Source organism: Stegostoma tigrinum, chromosome 3, assembly GCF_030684315.1.
Source record: "Stegostoma tigrinum isolate sSteTig4 chromosome 3, sSteTig4.hap1, whole genome shotgun sequence".
NCBI classification, from domain to species: Eukaryota; Metazoa; Chordata; class Chondrichthyes; order Orectolobiformes; family Stegostomatidae; genus Stegostoma; species Stegostoma tigrinum.
In genome coordinates this window covers 114,899,643-114,921,673 of record NC_081356.1, presented here as the reverse complement: position 1 = coordinate 114,921,673, position 22,031 = coordinate 114,899,643, and the positions used below count along the sequence as shown (strand labels likewise).

Below are 22,031 nucleotides of genomic sequence, written 5' to 3'. Positions count from 1 at the left end.
TGTTGTTGGACAGTCTTTCGAGTTTTGCAAGCATATGCTGGTTTGACATGGAATCTTGTCTGTTTTCTGTAGCTAAAGGAACATGCTGTTTGATACAAGCCATGAGTCTTTGGGACATACAGCCAATTTAGCACGGCACCATCCTATTCCACATTTGTATGATAGGCAGATCTTTTTGGGTTAACTGCTTCTGGTGAGCACCATGTGTTGCTACTGCATAGTCGCTGTGTGACACAGTTGGCTTCGCCTATTGCTCAAGGTTTCATTGATGCCTTGCCCTTCTAGGGTAATCTCTGGTAAACTGGGTGCTTTTCAGGATGGAAAATGGCAAGGTTAGGCCTGTTCATGCATTCGCCATGTACAGCAACAAATGATCTTATCAGGAATGCTATTGTCCTGTTAAATGGCTTACACCTACCTTATTTTTATTTATTGGTGATTGATTGTTGATGATTGATTAACTACTGTTTTGGATTGTTCGAAAAATAATGCAAGAAATCTAACTTCAAGAAGTGCAAACTGCCAAGTTCTGTGGAAGGGTCACTGGACCTGAAATGTGAACTGATTTTTCTCCAAAGATGCTGCCAGACCTACTGAACTTTTCCAGCAATTTTTACTTTTGTTTCTGATTTACAGTATCTGCAGTTCTCCCAGTTTTATACTGGGGTTGTGTTGAACAGCTGCCACAGTAGATTCTATTACCAGCTCCTGAAGCTCTTAATGAACGGTGGCATGCACAAGTTTGTTTTTAAATAATAACGGCTGTTATGTAATTTTTTCGACATTTAATAATCTTTATAGGTGGAAAAAGCACTGCACATCCGATGTGGACAAGTTGGTTCGAGAATTTTTTTGGTTCACGTTTCTTATGTTGTTACTACCAATGTTGAAGGCAAAGAAATTGTTTGCAAATGCCATAAGGTTAGTGATAGTTTCCGCCATATTATCCTTCCAGTATCCTTAGCATAACGTAAGATGAAGAGTATAAAATATATTTTGAACAAACGCAGGAGTTTTGGCACAGAGGTAGCTCTTTTGGATGGATTCAAACTTCATTGTAAATACATGACCAAAAAAAAGTGGTTAAGCCGCTATTGGATTACTGCATGCAGTTCTGCTCTTCTTACTATAGGAAGGATGTTGTGAAACATGTAGAACTTAGAACAATACAGTACAGTAGAGACCCTTCTTGCATGTGCTCAATATGTTTGTTCCTAGCAGGCAGAGAAGATGTGGTCGAGTGAGGGAGCCATGGTTCTTGAGAGCGGTTGAACGACTGGTTAAGAGGAAGATGGAGGCTTATGTAAGGTTTAGGAAAAGGCTGTAGAGGAATAGCTTAGAGCTTAAGGATCATGAGAAAACCTTGGCGAATAGGATAAAGGAAAACTCCCAAGGCTTTTTACACGTATGTGCAGAACAAGAGAATGACCAGAGAAAGGGCCGACCAAGGATTGTAAAGGGAATTTGTGCACGGAGCCTAAAGAGATAGGAGAGGTCCTTAATGAATACTTTTCTTCAGTATTCACAACTGAGGGGGACCTAGTTGTAGATGTTGTGAAATGGGCAGGTAGGCTAGAGGGGGTTGATGTTAGTAAAGAAGATGAGCTAGGAATTCTGAGGAAGTTGAAGTTAAGTACCTCGGGCCTGATGGGATTTATCCAAGGATTCTATGGGAAGCGAGGGATGAGATTGCAGAACCTTTGGTGATCTTTTCGGCCTCACTGTCCACTGGTATAGTGCTGGAAGATTGGAAAGAGGCAAACGTCATTCCCTTGTTCAAAAAAGGGAGCAGGGTTAATCCCAGAAATTGTAGACCTGTTAGTCTTCTGTCAGTGGTGGGCAGATTATTGGAAAGGGCTCTGAGAGACAGGATTTATGATCATTTGGAAATGCACAGTTTGATTTGTGATAGTCAGCATGGACTTGAGGGGTAGATCATGCTTCACAAACCTTACTGAATTCTTTTGAAGAGGTGACCAAACATGTGGATGAAGGTGGAGCAGTGGATGTGGTATACATGGATTTAAGTAAGAAATTTGATAATGTTCCCCATGGTAGGCTCTTGCTGAAGGTAAGGCGGCATGGGATAGGGTGAAATGTGACAGATTGAATTCAGAATTGGCTGACCCTTAGACAAAGGGTGGTAGTAGATGGAAAATATTCATCATAGTGCTCAGTTACAAGTAGTGTACCACAAGGATCTGTTCTGGATCCTCTTCTATTTGTGATTTTTGTAAATTATTTGATTGAAGGAGTGGGTGGATTAGCAAGTTCGCGGACGATACGAAGGTGGGTCACGTCGACATTCTGGAGGGCTGCTGTAGGTTACAAAGGGAAATTGATAGAATGCAGAGCTGGGCTGAGAAGTGGCAGATGGAGTTTAACCCTGAAAAGTGTGAGGTGCTTCATTTTGGAAGGATCAACTTGAAAGCAGAATACAGGGTTAACAGATTCTTGGTAGTGTGGAGGAGCAGAGGGCTCTTGGGGTTCATGTTCACCATTCCCTGACAGCTGCCACCTATGTGGATAGAGTTGTTAAGAAGGCGTATGGTGTGTTAGATTTCATTAATAGAGCCGTGAAGTTTTATGCTCCAGCTATACAAAAGCCTGGTTCGGCCACACCTGGTGTCCACTTCTAGTCACCTCATACAGGAAAGATGTGGAAGCGTTGGAAAAGATGCAGAGGAGATTTACCAGGATGTTGCCTGAAATGGAGGGAAGGTCTTACGAGGAAAGATTGAGAGCACTAGGGCTTTTCTCTTTAGAACGACGAAAGATGAGAGGTGACTTCACAGAGGTGTACAAAATGATCAGAGGTGTAGGTAGAGTAGACAGCCAGAGACTCTTTCCTAGGATGGAGGTAGCTTTTAAGAGGGGGCATAGTTTTAAAGTGAAAGGAGGTAGATATCGAGGAGACCACAGAGGGAGGTTCTTTGTTCAGAGTAGGGGCGTGGAATGTATTGCTGGAGAGGGTAGTGGAGTCAGCCTCATTAGGGTCATTTGAGCGGCTATTAGATAGGCATACGGATGATAGTGTAAGGTAGATGTGGAGGGTTAGATAGACCTTAGACCGTAGGATTCGGGTAAAAGTTTGGCACAACACCCTGGATAAAGAGTTCAGAACAGAAAAAAGTTACAAGAATGTTGCCAAGGTTGGAGGGTTTGAACAATAGAAAGTGATGCCATTTCCCCTGGAGTGTTGGAGGCTGAGGGGTGACCTTATAGAAATTTCTAATATCATGAGGATAGAGTGAATAGACAAGGTATTTTCCCTGAGGTTGGTTGGGGGGGGTGGGGAGAGAGAAGGGAGTTCAAAACTAGAAGGCATTGGTTTAAGATAGGAGGAGAGGGGGAAAAATTTAAAAGCGGTCTGAGGGTCAACTTTTCACACAAGGTGGTGCATGTATGGAATGAGTTGCCACAGGAAGTGATGGTGGCTGGTACAATTACAACATTTAAAAGGCCTCTGGATGAGAAATGAATAGAGGGATATGGGCTAAATGTTGGAAAATGGAACTATATTTATTCAGGATATCTGGTTGGCATGGACAAGTTGGATTGAAGAGTCTGTTTCTGTGATACATCTGAGTCCGAGTACAAATATTTGACATGTACACTACTTAGAATTGTTCAGACTGCCTGCCTAGGCATTTCATAAGCAATGTAAGTCATGCCCAATTGTTTAAATATACTTCTTGTTTTCAAAAAAAAGTTCTTGGTAGATTTTTCTTTCTTTTTTGAAGAGAAAGGTACTTGGTTTTAAGATGCACCAAAACCAGAAGGGAAAGAAACTGCAAATTTGAGCAGGAGTAGCCCCACTTTGAGCTGGCTGATCTGATTGTGGCTTCAACACCACATTCCTACTTATCCTCTGTCAAAGTTAAGAATCTGGACATATGATGGCACAATGTTCAAAGTCAAAATTGTGGATGAATTACTTTTTGTATTTAGACAATTTGCCCAACTGCAAAAATTCTACTTCATGTAATGACACAACTTGTTCTTGAAGAGAATATTGGGGGAAAGTCTTGGCAGTGACACTAAATTCTAAACATGAAAGATTCTAGGTTTGATTCCAGTACTGCAAAGTTATTGAAATTTTCTTTGCCTTTTAGGATGAGACCATCACCATTGAAACAGTTGTGCCATTTGATGTTACTGCGAAGTTTGTTTCCACAAAAGTAAGTGCAAGAGCACATTTTGTTTGATTTGTATGGTTTTACTGTAATCTGAAGACTTCCAAAGGTAGTTCTATTCAAAAATGCCAGGTGGACATTAGTTCCTGGTGATCAAGTTTATAAAACAGCATTCATGTCTCTAGTATCTTTGCCATTCTGTGTTGTTACAGGAATAGTGCCAGACGACTGGAGGATAGCAAACGTGGTTCCCCTGTTCAAGAAGGGGAGTAGAGACAACTCTGGTAATTATAGACCAGTGAGCCTTACCTCAGTTGTTGGAAAAGGTTATAAGGGATAGGATTTATAATCATCTAGAAAAGAATAAATTGATTAGGGATAGCACGGTTTTGTGAAGGGTAGGTCGTGCCTCACAAACCTTATTGAATTCTTTGAGAAGGTGACCAAATAGGTAGATGAGAGTAAACCGGTTGATGTGGTGTATATGGATTTCAGCAAGGCGTTCGATAAGGTTCCCCACAGTAGGCTATTGTACAAATTGCGGAGGAATGGGATTGTGGGAGATATAGCCGTTTGGATCAGAAATTGGCTTGCTGAAAGAAGACAGAGGGTGGTGGTTGATGGGAAATGTTAATCCTGGAGACCAGTTACTAGTGGTGTACCACAAGGGTCGGTGTTGGGTCCACTGCTGTTTGTCATTTTTATAAATGACTGAGGGCATAAAAGGATGGGTTAGTAAATTTGCAGACGACACTAAGGTCGGTGGAGTTGTGGATAGTGACGAAGGATGCTGTAGGTCACAGAGACGTAGATAAGCTGCAGAGCTGGGCTGAGAGATGGCAAATGGAGTTTAATGCGGACAAGTGTGAGGTGATGCACTTTGATAGGAATAATCGAATGCAAAGTACTGGGCTAATGCTAAGATTCTTGGTAGTGTAGATGAGCAGAGAGAACTTGGTGTCCATGTACACAGATCCTTGAAAGTTGCCACCCAGGTTGACAGGGCTGTTAAGAAGGCATACAGTGTTTTAGCTTTTATTAATAGAGGGATCGAGTTCCGGAACCAAGAGGTTATGCTGCAGCTGTACAAAACTCTGGTGCGGCCGCACTTGGAGTATTGTGTACAGTTCTGGTCACCACATTATAATAAGGATGTGGAAACTTTGGAAAGGGTACAGAGGAGATTTACTAGGATGTTGCCTGGTATGGAGGGAAGGTCTTACAAGGAAAGGCTGATGGACTTGAGGCTGTTTTCGTTAGAGAGAAGAAGGTTGAGAGGTGACTTGATTGAGACATATAAAATAATCAGAGGGGTAGATAGGGAGAGCCTTTTTCCTAAGATGGTGACGGCGAGCACGAGGGGGCATAGCTTTAAATTGAGGGGGGTGAAAGATTTTTGACAGATGTCAGAGATAGTTTCTTTACTCAGAGTAGTAAGGGAATGGAATGCTTTGCCTGCAACGGTAGTAGATTCGCCAACTTTAGGTACATTTAAGTTATCATTGGATAAGCATATGGACGTACATGGAATAGTGTAGGTTAGATGGGCTTCAGATTGGTATGACAGGTCAGCAGAACATCGAGGGCCGAAGGGCCTGTACTGTGCTGTAATGTTCTATGTTTCTAAAATAGATAGTGCTGTATTGCCCAGCTTTAGGCATCTAGGACTAATTCTGATATTATCATGAGTTCGATGGCTGCACTAGAGGTCATTGCTGTTTCCCCAGTTATGAAAACTAAAATCAGCCATGCTGGCATCAGCAGTGTGAGAACAGAGACACGTTGATGCTTTTTATTTCGACCCCGATGTTTTTTAAGGTGTCTGTTTTTTTTTCTTTTGGTTCTAGCCTTCATCAAGTATCAAACCCAAGTAGTTTCTATTTGTGCGAATCTTGGTGGGAAGTGTCTATAAGTTATTCTTTGTTGAAGCCATCACAACTGATGCTGTTCTTGCATAGCATCCACATGTTCACATGTCCAGCAGCTGTTATAGATGATGAGCAGAAATGGGAGCTCGGACAATATTCCTTCCCTTAACCATGACCACTAAGATTGTGGCTGAGATAAACTAACTTGGCACTGAGTGCAAATTAGTCCAGGAATCTGGAGTTTGTGTGCCTCTGATCACAAGATAAACCAACTGACTTGTTAAGGGTTTTTGGGACTGTTAACTTCTGCCCTGTTTATCTGAGGTACCCTTTTTTTGAGGAGACAAATGAAAGTTGAACTCATTGCTAAAGGATATTACCACAAACAGCGGCAGTGAACCTTTCAGATAATGGGATGAATACATTCCTCTTTTGAAAGCAAAGTACTGCAAAAATGCTGGAGAAATTCAGGTCTTACCTGAATTTTAAAAAGTTTACTTTTAACAATTGTCAGAGTCTTCAGAAAATATCAATCCTCCTAGCTTGTTGACCTTATTCTTTGGATCAGTTCCATCATATGGCACTTAATATTTAAAATCTTTCTTTATTGATAAATATTTGTAACACCTGGATCCTGGAGGCAAAAATATTGTTGGAGGTATACAAAATGCAACTGAATACCATGATGGAAAATGTGACACATGTATTGGGGCTGTATGATGCCCCCTTTTAAGAGACCAGGTCTGGTGACTCAGCAGAAACTTTGCGTCATTTCTATGTCTGAATGTGTAGCTGTAAAGATGTGTAACAAATTGTTTCTGGTTCAAGTACTACAAGCCTACCTTGTGATCTTTTTATAATTTATAAATTGACCCAAACACACACACGAGCAGAAAATAGTGGACAACCTCAGCCGCTCAGACAGCTATTATCGAGAGAGGAACTTAATTAACATTTTGGGTCAAGCCTGAGTTCTGATTAGTTATCAACTCAACTTTAACTCTGTTTTTCGCTTCGTAGCTTTGACCTGCTTATCTTTCTCGCAAGTCTTATTCTTTTGGATTTCCAGTGTCTGCAGTAATTTGTTTTCAATTGAGTTTTCAATTAAATGGAGATTGATTTTTGGACCCATTGCCACGTTTATTTACTGAGTTTGAGCTGGGTTATATAGAATTAAGTGCTCTGAGTCTCCAAACTGCTTTGGAACTTTTTGTGGAGTTGGTGGTAAATTGTTGACAGTTTTCTGTTGCACACTTGTGTTCACTTTGGATTGGATATAAAAATCCCCAAAATTCTGAACACAACAAATGGATTAGGCTGACACAGCAGAGACTATTTCCACCACAGAAGAAAGTTTAACTGTCAGTTTGAAATTGAACCTGCATACCAGTATTAACTGCACAAATTAGTAATCCACTGTAACTGGTAAACACTGATTAATGCAGGTAACTGAAGTGTGCCATATCAAATTCCTGTCCTCAATACATACCATTGAGAACTTTCTCAGTACAAAATTCCTAATTTTGTGGATTATGATTTGGAGTGTTCGTAAAAATTGTTCAATAGATAAAAAGTCTCACATGAAATCAGCATTCATATTCTAAATAGAGTACTAAAATTATTTGTCCTGTGTTTGTTAAAACATCATTCTAACTGTTCCAGTCTTAAACTCTATGCATTTCATATTGTGGTGATGGAATGATTTGTCATTCAAGAAGAGTTTTCAACTAGTATCATGTTTTAATGCTCAGCTATCTGGCAACACGCTTATCTTTCTAAATAAAATCCATTTTTCAGTTTGAACACATGGATCGGGTGTTTGCAGATATTCCATTTCTTTTAATGATGGACATTTTGAGTGCCTCTCCGTGGTCACTCACCATAGTAACCAGCAAACTGGAACTTGTGCATTCCATGACTGCTGTTGATCAGATGGAGTCACAGCTAGCTCAAGGTATAATTGTCTTAATGGGTAAAGTGTTTTTTAACATTTATTTATTTCTGAATGTAATGCATATGCCCAGTTTGAGCACTGGCAATGATGTCCTCTATCACTGTTAAGTGGTTTTTAAGGGTAATTGTTCAATTGAGGCGGCACTTGTGGGTTTCACAAGGATGGCTAGCTGATTCACTAATGGTTAAGATGCAATATATCTGGCTTAATTTTCTATGCATGCTTGCAAATCTCCTAAACAAAATCTTTGAGACATCCAAAATGGATGACATCACTGCTAGGGATCACTCCTATTTATCGAAGGTCCTTTGCAGCAAAATAATTGGAAGTCTATTCATTGTCATGGGGGTCTCGATCAGTATTTGAAATGTTGCTGGTCATCAGCAATTCAGCTATGATAATAGTATATCAGGTTTTTCTCTGTGAAGCAAAGAATTGTTGATTTTTTTTGTTTTCAGTCGTGGATGGGATGAGGGCATCACTGGCTAAGACAGCATTTATTACCCATCCCTAATTGCCCAGAGGGCAGGTAAGAGTCAACCATGTTGTGGGCCCAGAGTCCGATGTAGGCCAGACCACGTAACGATGACCGTTTCCTTCCCTAAAGTTCATCGATGAACCAGACAGGTTTTTTCTGACAATCAACAATGGTTTCACGGTCATCTTAGACCCTTGATACCAGATTATTTTTAATGGAATTTAAATTACACCATCTGCCATGGCTGAATTCAAATTCAAGTCCAAGTCATTACCTAGGTCTCTGGACTAATAGTCCAGTGATAATAACACAAGGCCATCACCTCCTCAGACAGTGGTGATATAACATGCATGCCTGCAGAAGAAAGAAAGGTAGGGGTGGGTGGGGGGTTAAGGGGGAAGCGAGCAAGAGAGAAAGGGATGACGTGCTGAAAGTGGAACTTTATTTTTAAAAAGTTAGTCTGCTCAAGCTAAAGCTTTCATGTTGGCTACAAAATGGTTGAGATTGACGGGCTATTATTCAATATTTCAATGGTATATGTAAAATACCAAGAATTCAATTGTGATTTGTCTTATAATTGCTCAGCTTTTGAAATCTATTTTCCCTCAGTGGTTTTACAGACAGGAGAATGTGCCAGTGAGTGCTTCTGCTTGCAGTGTCCGCCAGCACCTACTAACCACAGTGGAGTTGCCTCGGGTCGTTATATAATCTCCTGGAAAAGGCAATGTATTTTTTAATCATGTAAAATGAAGAATTTGGCTCTATCAATAGAAGACTGTTTTGACGAGGCATGTTTAAAATGACACTCAGCTTCTAGATAACCAAGGCCTTGCAGCAGAAATCTATCCTTAATTTTCTAACAAGGAAGCTATTTTGTTCTAGTTTGTTGCAAATCAAAAGAGAAAACCCACGCTTTTAAGCATTTACTTATGATGTGTTTTGCTGATAGGACGTCTGCTGCAAAAAGCATACCTGTTGTCAACACGGTGATAACGTTGCCCCATGTGATTGTGGAGGAAATTCCGCTGTTTGTTCATGCAGGTGAACTGATTTATACAACCACTCATTATATGCATGCAACTTCACAATTAGAAATGTTAAGAGTTGCATATAGATTGCAATAGCAATGCGACAACCTGTGGGAGTTCCTAATTAACAAGAAATTTTAAGACTTGTGTAATGTCTAAAGGAAGAAATAAGGAAGGATTTATTCAGGAGCTAGTATCTAAAGCATACTATTGCTCAGTGTCTAAATCATAGCCATTGAGTAATTCTGATTCTTGATTCATTCGATGAAAAATGCTTGGCATGATTAAAGATTGCAACAATTACAATATGTTAAGTGTAGAAATTCTCTAATAGGAATGGAGTAGGTGGTTTGGGACACTAAAAACCTGTTACCTGATAATTCAGAGTTTCAAATGAAAATTGTTCCATGAATCTCAAGTTAATAATTATCTACATTAAATTTTGCGTACATAATATGCTGTTGTTCTACTTTAGTGAAGGTTATACAGCAATTTAAACTTAATTTGCAAGTATATCACTGACTTGCTTTTCTTTCTTTGAAGAGCTTCCATCGTTTGGTAGAGTTCGTGAATCACTACCTGTCAAATATTGGTTGCAAAATAGAACCAAGTTGGTGCAGGATGTGGAGATTTGTGTGGAACCCAATGATGCATTTATGTTTTCTGGTCTTAAGCAGGTACAATTTTTGAATCTGTTAAAATATTTTAAGTGTGGATGAATGGAGCAATAAAGGTATTTGTTGTTGAAAAGTAGCTCCTTTTTATTTCATCGTTTTAAAAGTTGCATTTTTTATTTAAGTACTACTTTTGCATTCTTTTTAAGGTTCGATTGCGAATTCTGCCCGACACGGAGCAAGAGTTATTATACAACTTCTATCCACTCATGGCTGGTTACCAACAACTGCCAGGTCTTAACATAAGCTTATCACGGTTTCCTGCTGTCTCCAACCAGCTATTGCGCAGATTTCTTCCCACACACATTTTTGTAAAGGTACACTGAATATAGACATTTGAATTTTGTTTCATTTCAGTCAATGTGAAGGCTTACCCATGTGTTCTATATGAGTACATGGAGAAAGTTTGTTCTAGTTTTGCCCAGAAGCTGTTAGTATAACTTTTTGGTTTTGCCTTTTCATTTTAGCCACAGGGTCGGCAAGCAAATGAAGTAATTGTTGTAGCTGCTTGATGGAGAAGCTGTCCTGTGAAACAAAAATCAAGTGGTCGTAATTCGAAAACAAATGGATACTTATTCACGGATGTATAAAATCAGCTGGCTATTTGGACTGGAGCTGCAGAATTTACAACAATCATATTTTTTCAACAGCTGGACATACATGTTTTCTTGCAAGTCTCCAGGGAGTCTCAAAAGCTTAACATTTTTAGATGTTTAAATTAGTGTTTTGTAAACAAAAATAGATCAATAATGCACTAAGAATTATTTGCAAAATTGTTACATGATTTCATTATGAACTTTGTTAATGTTCAAAGTGACATGATGTTTGTGTTTAGAATATATGCTATTGTAAATTTTCCATTTGTAATATGCAGCCTTTATGGTGTTTGAGAGAAGCTGCTGGAAAATATTTCAATAAATCATCTACAAGTGCAATTTGTGTGTTTAAATTATTTGATCAGATTGTTGCACTGTTAACTAATTCCAGATTTTGATTGACGTAGAATTAGTATGTTACTGCTCACCTGATGAGAAAAGGAGATACAAACGTCTAAAATGTCTGATTCAGAATCCATGATGTACCTTTAAAATTGAGTTACGAAAATTCAAGATAGAACTTAATTCCATATTTTAAACATCACCACCAGTGACACAAAAGAAATGAAGGCAATATGGGGAACAAATAAAAATTGGAACAGTACCTTTGGAAGTCAGGAGTGAAGAGGAAATATTGCTCAGGGACCATGTATGAATGTGGTGAAAACTGTTTTCCCCACATGGTTTCTCTCTTGTCTCTGTATCACAAGATTCCAGACATGAGCAGAAACATCAAAGCTGACATTCCACTGCAGTGTGCTGTACTGCTGGAGGTGCCATCTGTCAGAGAAGTTAAACTAGTGTTGCATTTGCCTTCTTGCATTGATGTAAAAATGACATGGTGCTTTTTCTGAGAAGAACAGGATACTTATCCTTCATGTCCTGGTCAATATTTATCTCTCATTGATTGTCACTAGTCAGTATTGTTTCTTGGTTGGGGTTTGTTCACAAAACTGCCAATTTTCCGCATTACAACTGTGATTACGGTCCAGATATTTGGTCATAGAAAGCACTATCTATATACAGCCTTTAACTTAGCGAGAACTATGGTGATGGATGAATGTGATTTGATGTGATTTAGGCTACGGAACGTGGGTGGTTGAGAATTGGGTAAGTTTATGGAGGCTGAAAGTTGAGAGTTCAGATGTAACAACAGCATCCAATGTGATTAATCAGTCCCCTCAAATCCTGTGCTTTGTTCCATTGCACCAGAAACAGTTTGTGTTCTCCTTCCCTCAAGTCTTACCAAAATTTGGAATGTTTTTATCAAATCACCTGCATTTTCTTCTCAAAGCTACAACAATCCCAGCTTGTTTAGCATCTCCATCTATCTGAAAGCACACCTACCTGGTTCCAGTATCTTTTCTGCATTCCCTTGAAATGGAATAGTCTTCTGACTGTGTTCTAACCAGTGTTTTGTAAAGTCTTGGCATAATTTCCTTGCTATTGTATGTTGTCTCCATTTTGTAGAACCAAGGGTCCTATACGTTTTCTTAAAAAAAAAACTCAACTTGACCTGTTTGCTTATTCCTGTGGAACTGTTTGACCAGATACCAGCAATATAAATAAAATTTAGTACTAGTTTAATTCTTGAATTTTCATAACTCAATTTTGAACGATTGTCAACAGGCAATCATGAATTTCCATACTTGTGCCACCAGTAAAAATCTTGGAAGACTATGCAACCAAAATGGAGAAAAAAAACAAAATACTTTGGATTGTGGAAATCAGAAATAAAAACAGCAAATACAGGAAATATGTGGAGACAGCAACAAGTTGGTGACCTTTTTGTCAGAATGCGTTGCTTGCCCCATTAATGCACAGCTCTCCTGTACCTTTTTTAGTGTTTGTTTTCTTCTGTAGGTTTCTTCCCCTTAGACTGCCATCAGTCAGATTTGATGACTGTGCTACATTATCCATGCTGGTCACGTCATTTAGGAGTTTCCTGAGCGTTCATCTCTGCTCCACTTCTTCTTCTATATTTGCATGTTTTTTCTTAGTGACATCATCTGAAAGCATGAAGTTCACTGTCGGTCTGAATAATCCACAGCTGTAGCCTCTTAAGCCCTCCTTTATATAACCCAAAGATCCATCTTAGATTCAGCACTATTTCTTTATCCAGGCATTAGGAAAGCCACTATCCTCTCATTCGGTCCTCTTCAGTTCATCCAAAACTCTGCTGTTCGTCTCTTGTCCTAGACTCTGATGGAGTCGTAGACATTACAACACAGGTGGCCATTCACATCATCATATCCATGCTGATCAAAAAGATCTGACTACGTAATTGCATCTTCCAGCTCTTCACCATAGACCTGGATGCTTTGACAGGATAAGAGAACATCTAAGTACGGCTTAAGTGTTCCAAGGTTTTCTGACTTAACTATGCCTTCAGGCACTGGGTTCCAGACCCTGAAAGACTCTGAAAGCTTGGCTTTCTACTTCTTAATTTAAAACTATATCCCTGCTTATTGATCTCTTTACTAATGTTAAAAAGTACTTCCTATCCACCTTATCTCTGCCCCTCACGATCTTATACATTTCTATCTGGTTACCTCTGAACCTTCACTGCTCCAAGGAAAACAACTCCAGCCTATCTAATCTTTCCTATTGCTCAGACCTTCCAGCTGAGGCAGCTTCCCAGTAAATCTCCCCAGTACCCCCTTTACAGGAAAGATGTGATTGTACCACTGGAGTGACCAGAACTTCTCTCAGTACTCCAGTCATGGGTTAACCATCATTTCATAGAATTCCAACATAACCTATTTGATCTTGTATTTTGTGCCTCGGATAATAACGGCACGTATCACCATACCTTTTTAAATCACCTTATCTACTTGACCTGCTATCTTCAGATAGCCGTGCATATGAACACCAAGGTCCCTCGAAGAACTTTTCAGGGCCCTACCACTGATGCTGTAATCCCTTGCCTTATTAGCCCTCCCTCAGAGCAATACCTCAAACTCTCTCCTAGGTTGAATTCCATTTTCCATTCTCTGTTCAGTCATTGCCTGTCAATATCTTCCTTCAGTTTTTGGCAATTCTTTTTACTGTTTCTGACCCTACCGAATTTCATGTTATTGCAAACTTCTTGATATTTACCACACTGTTCAGTTTGAATTATTAACTTGCACCAACGGCTTCAGCATTGAGCTTTATGGATCTCTACTGGAATCTGACTTCTAAAAACAGTAATACCCCTCTACCATTAATCCCCTCTTTCTGCCTGTCAGCCAGTTTTAGATCCAATGAGCCACTTCACTTTTGATCCCACAGGTTTTACTTTTGTGACTAGCTTGCAGCCTCCCTAAAAGCCTTGCTAAAGTCAATGTAGACCTCATCAAATGCCTTGCCCTCAATCACACAACTGGTTACTTCCACAAAAATGCAGTCAAATTTGTCAACCACAACCATGCTGATTATCCCTGATTAATTTCTATTTCTCCAAGCGCAAATCAATTGCCTCCCTCAATTATTTCTAATAACTTTTCCCAACACTGAGGCTAGCCTGGCTGACCTGTAATTCTTGGTCTATTAGAGATAATGGGAACTGCAGATGCTGGAGAATCCGAGATAACAAAGTGTGGAGCTGGATGAACGCAGCAGGCCAAGCAGTATCTTCGGAGCAGGAAAGCTGATGTTTCGGGCCTAGACCCTTTTCTGATGAAGGGTCTAGGCTCGAAACGTCAGCTTTTGTGCTCCTAAGATGCTATTTTGCCTGCTATGTTCATCCAGCTCCGCACTTTGTTATTCTTGCTCTATTCTTCTCCTTTCAATTAGGACAACTTGAGTAGCATTCCTGAGAGGATTTGAAAATTACGGCCAGGTCCCCTGATATCTCCTACTTTGCTTCAGTCAGCCTGGGATACATTTTGTCAAAGCCTGCAGATTTAATCCACTCACACTTTGCAGAACACCTACGCTTGGTTCACAAAACAAAACTGCACCTCCCAGTCGCAAACCATTTCAACTCCCCCTCCCATTCTTCAGACGACATGTCCATCCTGGGCCTCCTGCAGTGCCACAATGATGCCACCTGAAGGTTGCAGGAACAGCAACTCATATTCCGCTTGGGAACCCTGCAGCCCAATGATACCAATGTGGATTTCACAAGCTTCAAAATCTCCCCTCCTCCTACCGCATCCCAAAACCAGCCCAGCTTGTCCCCACCTCCCTAACCTGTTCTTCCTCTCACCTCAAGCCACACCTCCATTTCCTACTTACTAACCTCATCCCGGCCCCTTGACTGACCCGTCTCCTCCCTACCTCCTCACCGACACTCACCCTTACTGGCCCCATCCCCGCTCTTTAACTTGTCTGTCTCCACCTATCTTCTCCTCTATCCATCTTCGATCCGCCTCCCCACTCTCCCTATTTATTTCAGAACCCTTTTCCCCTCCCCCATTTCTAAGAAACGTCAGCTTTCCTGCTCCTAAGATGCTGCTTGGCCTGCTGTGTTCATCCAGCTCTGTACCTTGTTATCTTGGATTCTCCAGCATCTGCAGTTCTTATTATCTCTACCTCACTGAAGGAGTAGGTTCCACAACTATCCCCATCCTCAATGATGCAACAGCCCAGCACGTAAGTGCAAAAGATAGAGTTGAAATGTTCACAGCAAACTTCAGCCAGAAGTGCTTAGTGAATGATGCATCTTGGTCTCCTCTCGTGGACCCCACCATTAGACTTACCACTCTTCAGCCAGTTTGATTCACTCCATGTGATATCAAGAAATTGTTGGACATGCCAAATACTGCAAATCCTACAGGGCCTGACAACATTCCAGTAATAGCGCTGAAGACGTGCACTCCAGAACTTCGCACTCCCCTAGCCAAACTGTTCCTGTACAGATACAATACTGGCATCTATTCGACAATGTGGAAAATTGCTCAAGTATGTTTGGTTAATAAAAAGCAGGGCAATTCCAACCCGACCAATTACCGGCTCACTAGCCTACTCTTGATCGGCAGCAAAGTGATGGAAGGTGTCATCAACAGCACTATCAAGCAGCACCTGCTCAGCGATGCCCAGTTTGGGTTCTGCCAGGGCCGCTCAGCTCCAGACCTTGTTATAACCTTGGTTCACACATGGACAAAAGAGCTGAATTCCAGAGGTGAGGTGAGAGTGACAGCTTTTGACTTCAAGCCTGCATTTGAACAAGTGTCCTAGCAAAGCTGGAATCAATGGGTATCAGAGGGAAAACACTCCAGTGGTTGGAATCATACCTGACACATAGGAAGATGGTTTCTGAAGAAGGGTCTCAAACCAAAATCAGGAACAAAAACAAAGATGCTGGAAAAGCTCAGCAGGTCTGGTAACATTGTGGAGGAGAAAAAATGTTAACATTTCAGGTACGGTGACCCTTTCTCAGAACTGATGGTGGCTGGGAAAATGTCAGTTTATATGCAGAAAATAGGGAGGTGCGTGGGGTAGGGACTAAACGATAGGATAGAGCCCAAAGAGAGAGAAAAACAGTTGGACAGACAAAGGAGTTGCTAACGATCAGGCTGGGAGGGTGAGTAGTTGTTAATGGGGACTGTTAGTGACTAACAACAGGGGGAGTGGAGTGGCAGGCTATGTCATAACAAGGCCTGGTGTGCGGAGTGGGGTCTGGGACATGGGGGAGTTTAGGCCCTAAAATCATTGAACTCAATATTGAGTCTGGAGGGCTGTAGGATCCCCAAGCAGAAAATGAAGTGTTGTTCGTCCAGCTTGCGCTGGGGTTCACTGGAAAACTGTAGCAAGCTGGAGACAGAGATGTTGGTCAGGGAGCAGGGTGGTGCATTGAAGTGGCAGGCAACAGGTAGTTCTGGGTGGTTTTTGCGAGCAGAATGTAGATGTTCTGGGAAGTGGTCGCCAAGTCTATGCTTCATTTCCCCAATGTACAGGAGACCACATTGTGAGCAGCAAATGCAGCAGACTAGATTCTGGGAAGTGCAGGTGAAGTGTTGCTTCACCTGGAAGGTATGTTTAGGCTCTTGGGTACTGGGGAGGGAGGAGGTAAATGGGCAGGTGTTGCACCTTCGCTGGTTACAGGGGAAGGTGCCGTAGGGCATTGGGGAGGTGTTGGGGGTGAAGGAGGTATGGACCAGTGTGTCCTGGAGGGAAGAGTCCCTGCGGAAGGCGGACATGGGAGGGGAAATGGCACCTGACGATCTTCTGGATGTGGATGCTGGTGGGATGGTAGATGAGGAGCAGGGGGGGCCCCATCCCTGTTGCGGGAGGGAAGAAAAGGGGTGACAGCAGAAGTGCGGGAGATGGGTCGGACCCGATTGAGGGCCCTGTCAACAATGGAGCTGGGGAATCCTCGGTTGAGGAAGAATGTGGACATTTCAGAGGCTCCCTTGTCGAAGTTGGCCTCATCTGAACATATGCGACGGAGACAGGGGAACTGAGAGAATGGGATGGAGACTTGACAGGAAGTGGGGTGTGAGGATGTATAATCCAGGTAGCTGTGGGAGTCAGTGGGTTTGTAATGGATATTAGCGACCAGTCTATCCCCAGAAATGGAAACAGGAATGTCGAAGAAGGGAAGGGAGGAGTCAGAGAAAGACCACGTGAAAGTGAGGGCAGGTAGAAATTGGAGGCAAAATTGATGAAGTTTTCCCATTCTTGACGAGAGAGGGAAGCAGCGCTGATGATATCATCGATGTATCGGAGAAAGAGTTGTGGGTGGGGGCCAGAATAGGACTGGAACAAGGAATGTTCCGCATACCTCACGAGGAGACAGGAATAACTCAGGCCCATGCGTGTATCCATGGCAACCCCTCTTACCGAAGAAAATGAGAGGATTTGAAAGAGAAGTTGTTGAGGGTAAGGACAAGCTTGGCCAGGCGGAGGAGGGTAGTGGTGGGTATGGATGGTGAAGGTCTTTGCTACAGGAAGAAGCGGAGACCCCTAAGGCCGTCCTGGTGGGGAATGGATTTGTAAAGGGATTGCACATCCGTAGCAAAGAGGAGGTGGCTGGAGCCAGTAAACTGGAAGCGTTGAAACCGGCGTAAGGCGTCAGATGAATCATGGATGTATGTGGGTAGAGACTGGACCAAGGAGAGAAGGCTGAGTCAAGGTAGGAAGAGCTGAGTTCTGTGGGGCATGAACAGGCTGAAACAACGGGTCTACCTGGACAGTCCTGTTTGTGGATTTTTGGCAGGAGGTAAAAACAGGCTATGTGGGGTTGGAGGACTATTAGCTTGGCAGCGGATGTGGGGAGATCACCGGATGAAATGACATCCATAACCGCAGTGAATGCAATGGCCTGATGTATCATGGTGGGGTCCTGAACTAAAATGTCAACTTTCCTGTTCCACTGACGCTGCCTGGCCTGTTGTGTTCCTCCACCTCCACACTTTGTTATCTATATAGGAAGACGGTCATGGTTGCTGGAGATCAGTCAACTCTGCAGGAGTTCCTCAGGGTAGTGTCCTAGGCCCAAACATCTTCAGCTGCTTCATCAAACACCTTCCCTTCTTAATAAGGGCAGAAGTGGGGATGTTCACCAATGATTGAGCAATGTTCAGCACCATCTGTGACTCCTCAGATACTGAAGCAGTCCATGTCCAAATGCAACAAGGTCTGGACAATATCAGGCTTGGGATGGCAAGTGGCAAGTGACATTCATGCCACAGAAACGCCAAGCTATGACCATAATCAATAATAGACAATGATAACCATGACTCCATTGTGGATTGTCAGGGAAGGAAACTGTCATCTGATCTAGCCTGGATGTGACTCCAGACACATAGTACTGTGGTTGATGTTTAACTGCTCTCTGGGCAATTAGGGATGGGCAACAAATGCTGGCCTAACTAGTGATGCCCTTATCCCATGAATGAATAAAAAAAATCTAACCACTACCCCATGACATTCAATGGTTGCACCATCACAGAATTCCCCACTATCAACATCCTGGCGATTATCATTTACCAGAAACTCAGATGGGCTCACCATATAACATAGTGCCTACAATAGCAGGTCAAAGGCTAGGAGTACTGTGATGAGTAACTCACCTCCTGACTCCCAAAAGCCTGTCCACTATCTACAAGGCAAAAGTCAGGAATGTGATGGAATACTGCACACTTGCCTGGATGAGTGCTGCTCCAACACCACTCAAGAACTTTGACACCATCCAGGACAAAGAAGCCTTCTATGATTGGCACGACATCCACTCCTGTCACCAGCAACACAGAGTAGCAGCAGTATGTATTATCTACAAGACGCACTGCAGAAATTCACCAAAGAGTCTCAGGCAGCACCTTCCAAACCCATGACCACTTCCATCTGGAAGGATGAGGGCAGCAGATGCATGGCAACTCCAACACCTTCACGTTCCCCTCCAAGCCACTCACCATCCTGACTTGGAAACATATCGTCATTCTTTCATTGCTGTTGGGTTAAAATCCTGGAGTTCCCTCTTCAATGGCATTATGGGTCAACCCACAGCAGGTGGATGGCAGTGGCCCAAGAATGCCAATTACTCAAGGGCAACTAGAAAGGGGCAATGAATGCCACGATGCCCACACCCCACAAATTAATTTTAAAAAGTCTTTGTTTTTCTTGATACTTGTGTTGTAAAACTTCTCTCTTCTCTAAAGCATTGCGGCTGCGATTGCTCCAGTGAATAACTGGGATTGGGACTGATCAAAAGTTATGCCACACAAGTTTTAAGGAAGAGGGGAAAGTTTTCTTTAAAGCAGCTTCAAGCACGTGGTCAGAGAAAAGTATCAAAATTCCTGGTTGCAATTTCACCCCTGCGCGCGTGCGCATCTGAACAGCCAGGAGACGTGTTGTGACAGGTGTTTGAATTTGCATTGGAAGAAGTTGCTGTGGTTGACAGGTTTTGATTAAAACATTATTCATTAACGTTGACTTTGCTTCTGCAGACTCTAAGAGCTTCTTCTTCGCATGACTTATTGGGAGTGACGGTTGTCCGGGAGGGTCACTTTTTTTGTGAGGATGGACGTGCAAGATTATGATGAATTGACTGCCTTCCTAGGGTCGTGGGGTCCCTTCCAGAAAACAATATTCTTCTTGCTGAGTGTCATCATCATCCCGAACGGTTACACTGGTCTGTGTATGGTGTTCGTGGGAGACACCCCGCAGCACCACTGCCGCCTGCCCGACTCTCCAAATAGCACCTTCGAAGAAAGTAAGCTTTCTATGAACCTGAGTCTACGGATCCCTATTGAAGAAAGGGATGGTGAGCAAGTGTACAGTAGGTGCACCAAGTTCAAAACTATTGTAGGAGACCGCTCCAGTGACACAGCCCGGGAAATAGAGCCATGTAGTGACGGCTGGGTATACAGTACAGACAGGTACATCTCTACTATTGTCAGTGAGGTAAGAGATTTTTCACTGTCTTTTTAAGACGACTACGTGATCCCCATAAATTTGCTGTTAAGTGGTTTTCTGTTCAGAAAAGCAATGATGCTGGGCAGATTTGGTTACTGGGACATGGACTCCTTCAGCTTCTGTTGGATTTGAAATGGGAGTGAGCCCTCTAGATTTCAAGCATTATTTTGAGAGGCTTAATTCCCTGGAACTGCAGGAAAGACTTCCTAGGGTCCAGTGGCCTATACTCAGGATCTTAAAATGTTAGAAATTGAGTTTTGTCTAATGGGCAGGAAACCATAGATATCAGAACATTGCCAGGAGGGCCTTGTGGGCATTTAGTGATTCGTATGTTATTATGTGAGTGGGGGAAGGGAGGAAAATCTAAGGATGGGGCTGCTTTTTAAAATTAATTTCTGGGATGTGGGCATCACTGGCTGGCCAGTGTTTTATTGTCCGTTCCTAATTGCCCTTGAAAAGGTGGTGATGAGCTGCCTTTTTGAACCGCTGCAGTCCACCTGCTGTGGGTTGACCTATGATGCCATTAGAACATAGAACATAGAATAGTACAGCACAGTACAGGCTGTTCAGCCCGTGACATTGTGCTGACCTATTTGGGTTCAGAAAAGATTTATCAGGATGTTGCTGGGCATGGAGAGTTTGAGTTGTAAAGATAGGCTGGTACTTAGTTCACTGGAGCATAGGAGGTGGAAGTGTGACCTTTGAGTTTTTCTTTTAAATGTGAGAGAGGTGAAAGATATAGAAAGGACATGAGGAGTAACTTTTTATCTTACACAGAGATTGGCTAATAAATGGAATGAACTGCCAGAGGAAGTGGTGGGCACTGTTTCAGCTATAAAATTTAAAAGACATTTGGATAATTTCGTGAGTAGGAAAGGTTTGGAGGGATATGGCCAAATGTGGGCATTTGGGACTCGCCTGGTTTGGGAACGTGTTCGGTGTGGAATAGTTGGACCAAACGGTTTGTTCCCATGCTGTATGACTATGACTGTAAGATCAATCTACCCTGTATACCCCACATTAGTAACGGACTTTCTAGGGAAGGCATGTTGTGATATGACTGTATTTGAGGGTTAGTTTGGTTTTGGGATAGAGAGAAGATCCATTCCTAATATCTGTTTGCCCTGTTCCCAGTCCATTCTGAATCTTACCTTGGAAGTTTTAAAATGTAAATATTACCAGTTTAAAAAAAATTGTAAGGTTTTAAGTGTAGAAGCAACGAGTCTTGAACACTTATCCACCTAAAAATAATCATGATGTGAAACACTTAATTTGTAGTTTATAGAAATTAATTTAAACCTTAAGCAATTTAGGTGAGAATCTTTAAAAATAATTAACCCTGACTGATCTAAATAATCCCGCTAACGGTATTCCACAAAGCAGACGTACCGTTTTCACAATCTACTTCTGTTTTTCTGAAAAGCCGTTGTGACAAGCATTTTTAAAATATTCTCTCTTGAGACGTTGGTGTCCTGGTAAAGCCAGAATTTATTTCCCATTCCTAACTACCCTTGAGAAGCTGGTGATGAGCTTGAATTACAAAATTGAATTTGACTTGGTGCTGGTGAAGGAATGGTCTTATAGTTCCAAGTCAGAAGGTGAGTGGATTAGAGGGAAACTTGGTGGTGTTCCATGTATTTTGTTGCCCTGGTCCTTCCAGGTGTTGGAGGTCACAGGTTTGGAAGGTGTTTTTGAAAGAGCCTGTGTGAGTTACAGCAGTATACCTTGTAGATGGACTCCATTGACGTTACAGTGTGTTAGTGGTGGATGGGGTGCCAGTGAAGCAGGCTGCTTTCTCCTGTTTGGTGCTAAGCATCTTGAGTGCTGTTGTGGCTATATTCTTCCACACAAGAGTATGCCTTTGCACTCCACTTTATTAAAAAAATGCTAATATTCAGAAATGTCAATACGTACCTGTGAAGCAGTTGGGCCTTGAACCTGGGCCTCCTGGCTCA

At 42.1% G+C, this 22,031-nt stretch overlaps 2 protein-coding genes across 8 annotated transcripts in view; both read left to right on the top strand.

The window, feature by feature from the left end:
- Positions 1-11,075, top strand: part of trappc11 (trafficking protein particle complex subunit 11) — a 61,613-nt gene extending 50,538 nt beyond the window's left edge. For 4 of the 6 annotated variants that reach the window (XM_048527638.2, XM_048527635.2, XM_048527637.2 and 1 more), the window contains exons 23-30: positions 802-921; positions 4,116-4,181; positions 7,802-7,958; positions 9,046-9,157; positions 9,386-9,477; positions 10,008-10,141; positions 10,288-10,455; positions 10,606-11,075. In XM_048527638.2, coding sequence (XP_048383595.1) covers positions 802-921; positions 4,116-4,181; positions 7,802-7,958; positions 9,046-9,157; positions 9,386-9,477; positions 10,008-10,141; positions 10,288-10,455; positions 10,606-10,650 — 894 coding nt within the window. In that variant the 3' untranslated portion in view covers positions 10,651-11,075. The remainder of the gene's footprint in view (positions 1-801; positions 922-4,115; positions 4,182-7,801; positions 7,959-9,045; positions 9,158-9,385; positions 9,478-10,007; positions 10,142-10,287; positions 10,456-10,605) is intronic. The other 2 variants (XM_048527634.2, XM_059644849.1) reach the window with 2 other exon arrangements.
- Positions 11,076-19,556: 8,481 nt separating this feature from the next.
- Positions 19,557-22,031, top strand: part of LOC125451320 (organic cation/carnitine transporter 2-like) — a 52,481-nt gene continuing 50,006 nt past the window's right edge. The window contains exon 1 of one of the 2 annotated variants that reach the window (XM_059644846.1): positions 19,557-20,064. In XM_059644846.1, the coding sequence (XP_059500829.1) occupies positions 19,681-20,064 (384 nt within the window). In that variant the 5' untranslated portion in view covers positions 19,557-19,680. The remainder of the gene's footprint in view (positions 20,065-22,031) is intronic. The other variant, XM_059644848.1, reaches the window with a different exon arrangement.